This window comes from Strongylocentrotus purpuratus, unplaced genomic scaffold (genome assembly GCF_000002235.5).
Source record: "Strongylocentrotus purpuratus isolate Spur 01 unplaced genomic scaffold, Spur_5.0 spur5_scaffold_18, whole genome shotgun sequence".
Taxonomy (NCBI): domain Eukaryota; kingdom Metazoa; phylum Echinodermata; class Echinoidea; order Camarodonta; family Strongylocentrotidae; genus Strongylocentrotus; species Strongylocentrotus purpuratus.
The window spans coordinates 10,901,654-10,907,299 of record NW_022145603.1 but is presented as its reverse complement, the minus strand read 5'-3'; the positions used below and the strand labels follow the sequence as shown (position 1 = coordinate 10,907,299).

At 38.7% G+C, this 5,646-nt stretch overlaps 1 protein-coding gene across 1 annotated transcript; it reads right to left on the bottom strand.

Moving 5' to 3' along the window:
* Positions 1-1,488: 1,488 nt before the first annotated feature.
* On the bottom strand, positions 1,489-5,646 carry LOC115925515. Its single transcript, XM_030989531.1, has 5 exons — positions 5,623-5,646; positions 4,903-5,022; positions 3,977-4,207; positions 3,378-3,443; positions 1,489-2,410 (listed from the first exon to the last, which is right to left on the bottom strand). Exons 1-5 carry the CDS (start codon positions 5,644-5,646, stop codon positions 2,069-2,071), a joined length of 783 nt encoding a protein of 260 aa, XP_030845391.1. The 3' UTR covers positions 1,489-2,068.

Sequence of the window (5,646 nt, the reverse complement as noted above, 5' to 3'; positions counted from 1 at the left end):
CCTTCGGCCTCGTGTTTATAGGGTTAAATTTGTAGATATTGGACATTTAATTTTGTCGGTAATTGGTGGCTTGTTTTGTCGGTAATCTTTGGCCTCTACACCCCCCCCCCCCCCCCCCCCACTGAAAAAGGTCTAGCGACGCCCCTGCACCCACCCCTATGGGGAGTGCGCTTCGCGCGCTCTGCAAGTGATTCGCACGCCTCGTGTGCTCACTACCGCCCCCTAAAATAAAATCCTGGCTACGCGCTTGAAAGAAAGAGAGAGAGAAAGAGAGATAGAAAGAGAGAGAGAGAAAGAGAGAGAGCTCCTGAGTCCATCGATGTTTAGTGGTTCATTTTAGGCTTTGATTTTTAGGCTTAAAATCTTATTGTTGTTTCAGTTTTAGGCGTGTATCATTCACTTGATAATACTTGAGACGTTTGTCTCAAGACGAGGCTCCCGTCAAGGATTTATTCATTGAAACGAACCAAAATGTTTCAGCCGTTGGCTAAGAAAGAGAGATTGATTATGGCGTTCTCATCTCAACGTCAGTTCCGATGGATTGATCAGGTGAGATTGATAAAGAGAGAGGTAGATAATAGTAAGTGAGTGAGTGAGTGGGTGAGAGAAAGAGACAGAGAGACAGAGACAGAGAGAGACAGAAATAGGGAGACAGGGAGATAATAATAATGAGATTTGTAACGAGCTGAATCCACATGAAATCAATTGCTCAAGGCGCACTGGCGAAGAAGAAGAAAAAAGAGTCACATAAAAGCATCTGCATTATAAACAAAAGAACAGAACATACACAAATGACAGAACAATAGTTAGATAGACAGAGTTGATTATAGAGCGAGAGAGAGAGAGCGATATGGGGTAAACGCTGAATCGAAGCATGGGGCTGCAAAATAATCAACAGTCAACTCACCAAATAGGAAACGAACAATTTGGGGGGACCTTTCTATCTATCTATCTGATTTCTGTAACCCACCCCCCCCCCCTCCTCTTCCCCAACGAAAATATAGGCCTATTAATCGTAATAATATTGTTAACCCTTTTCTTTGTCGAATTATGAGCACTTCTTGAGAGATGTGCACCCCCACCTCCGTACAGAGAATACTGGATACTCCAGTAGTCATGGTAGTTGAAAGAGAGAGAGCAAGAGAGGGTGGGACAGGAATGACAGACAAATGGAGAGAGAAAGATAGTCGGCGTAACTATGCTCATTGCGACTAGTAATTCAAAACAAGACAAGTCTCAGAAAGAACTTCATTTTGATAATTATATCAAAGTTTTAATATACTGTAGATATTTGTTCCCATGCTCTACGACACTGATGTTTACAGCAATATACTGTACAGCAACGTACTTATACAGTTAATTATCGTAAAATCGTTATTACAACATATTACTGTTGTAAATCACAGTATTTTACTGCATGAGTTACAGCAAATTTTTACAGTGTACTTATGCATTTCTTTTATATCCATGATAATAAACATTCGAGCAGATGTTGCAACGCCATGTAAAAGGTATCATTGTGAAAACGTTAGATGTAAAAAGTATGATTTTTGAAATTATTTTGTATACAAATTTGTTGGTTCCTGCCTCTTTCTCAAGCACCAACGCAAATGTTTCACCTGACATTAAACGAAGTTATGCTATATTATGCTCTCTCTCTCTCTCTCTCCCTCTCTCTCTCTCTCAAGATCAAAACGTATGCTCTTGAGATAGTTCTATACACTCCCGTTCTTAAAATGAGAAAGAGGGAATAAGAAAACTGCTGAGAAGTTGGAGATGTTGTCTGTCGGCGATCGTATAAGATGAAGCCGATTTTCACCTTCAGCACAACCCGTCTACGTGGTCCAGTGGTTAAGGCATTTAGGCTTCGTATACGCAGCAGAAGATCAGAGTTCGATTCAAGTCAAAGACAGCTATTGGCTTGTTGGAAACTTTGCCTTTATTTCAACCAGATGGAAGGCAGTGAGGAGGGAAATGAATTCAAAGCTATGATGATAAATTTTTCTTAGCCAGTTCTTTAAAAAAAAAATACTTTATGCAGAATTAAATATGATAACCCATCAAAACATCAATACATAGGCGCCCCATAAGGGTGGCTATCGTATCCTTCGTCGTACAGTTGAAACTTTTTAAGGAACTCCCTAGCGTCCGAAACCCCATCCAGAAATGTCTTTTCCAATTCCTCCCTCCGCGGGGGGTACAGCCCCTCGCCCAGACGAAACATGTGCCACGGTTTGATGACGTAATTATCTCTGCCGACGTCACGAAGACCCAGGGTGAGGTTGTCGCGCGGTCTACTCAGTCCCGCGTTCTTATCGGGCGCGATGGTGATCACGTGACCGGATGGTGGGAAGCCGCAGTCGGTGGCGTCTTTGGGCGTGCCGGAGAGCGCGCTCACGTCGACGTAGTGCTGGTGGTGAAAGCGAAATTAAAAACAAGTCAGGACCGAAACCTTCTCAAAGACCGTCAATACTACTTGGACAGAAGGGATTAGCAAGCGAGGTCACTGACAGGTGGCTATCTCATTAACTCAGCTCTCGATCGACTAACATAAGAAAAGGAGGATCATGGGGGACCAACAGGCACCGATTGGGGAAGTTTTCTATATAGAGGGAGCAAGTATCTACAAGTAGGACAATGGGGCTTTAAGATCTTCTAGCTTTATGAATTTCGTTAGTCTTAAATTCTGTCACACCCTCATCATCGGCAATGTCTTGATTGAATCAAATTTATATATTTAATTTGATTATGGTGTTAAATATGTATATATTCATCTATCAAGCATAATATTTCGAAAATCATATCAATCGCCCCATAATAGTGTAGGATTTCCAAACAAGATACAGGGACTGACTGATAAAGATGTTCACATTTTTGCCAGAAAATAGTATTTTTAAAGTGTTGCTGAATCATTAGAACATACCGTATTGGTAATATAATAACAATTTAACGCACAAAATAATCTTTGTCAAGTGCCTGGTTACAAATTATTTCAATCACCTCTTACAAATAATTGTATTTCAATAGTCAGAATATGATTTGCATACATAACATGTTGCGATCGAGATAGGAGGAGCCATAGTGTTGTCTTACCTAGCAACAGTATGCAATTCGCATTCTGACTATTGAAATATATTATTTTGTAACAGGTGAATGAAATATTTTGTAACAAATATTTATGCATTCAATTTGATTACGTATGCATTACGAAAATGGTTTATCATAGATGTTGGTTCATGAAATGGGTGAAAAGTGACCGGAGGGGAATAAGGGATGGGGAGGGGAGAGGGGGAGGGGAGTGGGGGAGGGGAGGGGGAGGGGTAGGGGAGAGGGGGAGGGGAGAGGGGGAGGGGGAGAGGGAGGGGGATCTTACATACCTTTCCCATTACGGTCGGGGCACTTGCCGTGGGGCTGGATGGATAGTAAACTGCAGCGAGTAAAACCTGTCAAGCGAATGAATGGTAAGTAGGTCCGACGGAAGTAGGATGAGATGAAATAGAAAGTGAAAATGAAGAAGAAATAAGAATTAGAAGGAGGATAAGATGATGAAGACAATCAGAGTAGATGGTGGAGAATGGGAGATGAAGAAGAAATATAAAAGAATAAAGAAGAAGATGAAGGATACGAAGAAGAAGAGGAAGAGGATTTGGAAGAAGAGGAGGAGGAACAACAAGAAAAAGATTATCAACAATTTTCCATGAGACCTTTACAATATTCAACTAAAACTTTGAGGCAACAATAATACCTTTATTAGTTTAAATAAGACGATATCAAATTTATAACTGATTAATTTAAATGATTCACGTGATAAGGTTTAGCAACCAAACACAATAAATGCATTTCCACTTACAATCACGCTACATTTACGGTCAAAATTTTACGAAATAAAATGTACATTGCATCCATCTCCCCCCCCCCCCCCCCCCCCCCTTAACATTTATTCTTAGATGGAAATTATTAGAATGTTAATATTTACCTCAATGAGGGACTGCTTTGTCGAATACGCCGTCACAACTTGCTTATCACCAAAAAGATACGCCTTCCCGTCGACCGTCACGATGTCCGACTTCGTGGGGGGCTTGAGGGGCTGTAACTCCTCCTCCAAAGTTTGTGGTCTCCTGCGCATGTGCACTGGGATGTTTTCCGTCGTCACAAGTTCTTGCAGTGGTACGTGGAGCCGATTCGAACACGTGTCGTGGCAATTATTCTGTTGATTGGAATGAACGATAACAGGTAAAAGTGAGCTGAAGTATAACAAAATACATTGAAACGAAACACAAAACTTACTGGAAACATTATTTGTTTTGTTTCATATTCAGCGAAAACACCTGACTGTGAATCTATAAAATAAGCCTACTGCAGCTGAAGAAGAAGAAGACAATGTGCAAATATATTACATTTTCAACTATTTACTTCATGACTATTTTGTAGTTGATTATGTCCAGATTTTGAATGAATTAACGAAGGAAGACCCATCCAGAGTAAACACAATGTTCAAACAATTACAATAATCAGAGTCTGATTATCAGACCAGTAAACTGCTACTCCTTGCGCTGTTAAAAAATACTCGATTAAAAAAAACAAAAACATAATTTTAAAAATACTTTAAGCCTCCGTGTGTTCAATGAATTGTAGTTTTAACCTAAAAATAAACTAGACAAATATACACGCGGCTGTGTGACCTATGATTATTAAAATCATAAAGCCTGTTACATCTGTTTTTGTAAGTTAGACTACTCGTGTTGAGGTTTGTCCACTTCGGATGTCAACCCCAGATTAGCCAAACATATCAATAACTTAATTCTTATGCAAATGATTTTGGTAGTGTACATCAAAAAGACAAAATGTTTATTTTGTTTAATGAATATATTCAGCAAATAATGTAAACCTTGATTCAATTACCTTTAGAAGACCTTCAAGAATATGACGTATTTCCTGTGTCAGGTCGAATCCAGGGGTCAAAGCTCCCTTCGGAAGGCTGTGTATCTTCGTAGACAGTGCGAGGATGGCATCTAAATGTTGCTAAAATTAAAGAAAACTAAATATGACACTCTCTGTACAGCTTGTCATTTCCAAAATAATTTGAAAGGTTTCATATGCGAACATTCATAACTTTCTTAATTTCTAAGTATCGGCCTATGCTCCAACTTTCACTGATCTGGCCCTCTCATTCTTTTTCTGAATCTATTAAACCCAACACTATATCAGAATGGACTTCACTTAAGGTCCGTTATCATGTTTTGTTTTTATTGTATACACGTGTTTTATGTGTTTTCATACAATTCTTATAGATATATTTGCATATTTTGACAAATTAAACTGCATTTAAAATTAAAACTAAAATGGAAATTAAGATTGAAATCGAAATTGAAAATTAAATTTAAATTTAAATTGGAATTGAAATTGGAATTGAAATTGATACAAAAATTGAAAATGAAACTGAAATTGAAACTTAATCGAAACTGAACCTGAAAATAAGACTGAGACTAAGATTGAGATTGATTCTAACATTGAAATTGAAAGTGAAAGTGAAATCAAAATTGAAATTGAAATTGAAATTGCAAAACTCAAAATTGATCTCAAACTAATCTCACTTTTTTGAACCATAGCATTGTATCTTACCAGCAGGCATTCCGGAGCAGACAT

Excerpts from the sequence above, each read along its gene's own strand:
- LOC115925515 (XM_030989531.1), bottom strand. The coding sequence starts at position 5,646 with ATGTCTGCTCCGGAATGCCTGCTG. Across the intron at positions 5,023-5,622 it reads CTGCTCCGGAATGCCTGCTG|CAACATTTAGATGCCATCCT; the intron begins GTAAGATACAAT and ends CTTTAATTTTAG. Across the intron at positions 2,411-3,377 it reads CCCCGACCGTAATGGGAAAG|CACTACGTCGACGTGAGCGC; the intron begins GTATGTAAGATC and ends TTTCACCACCAG.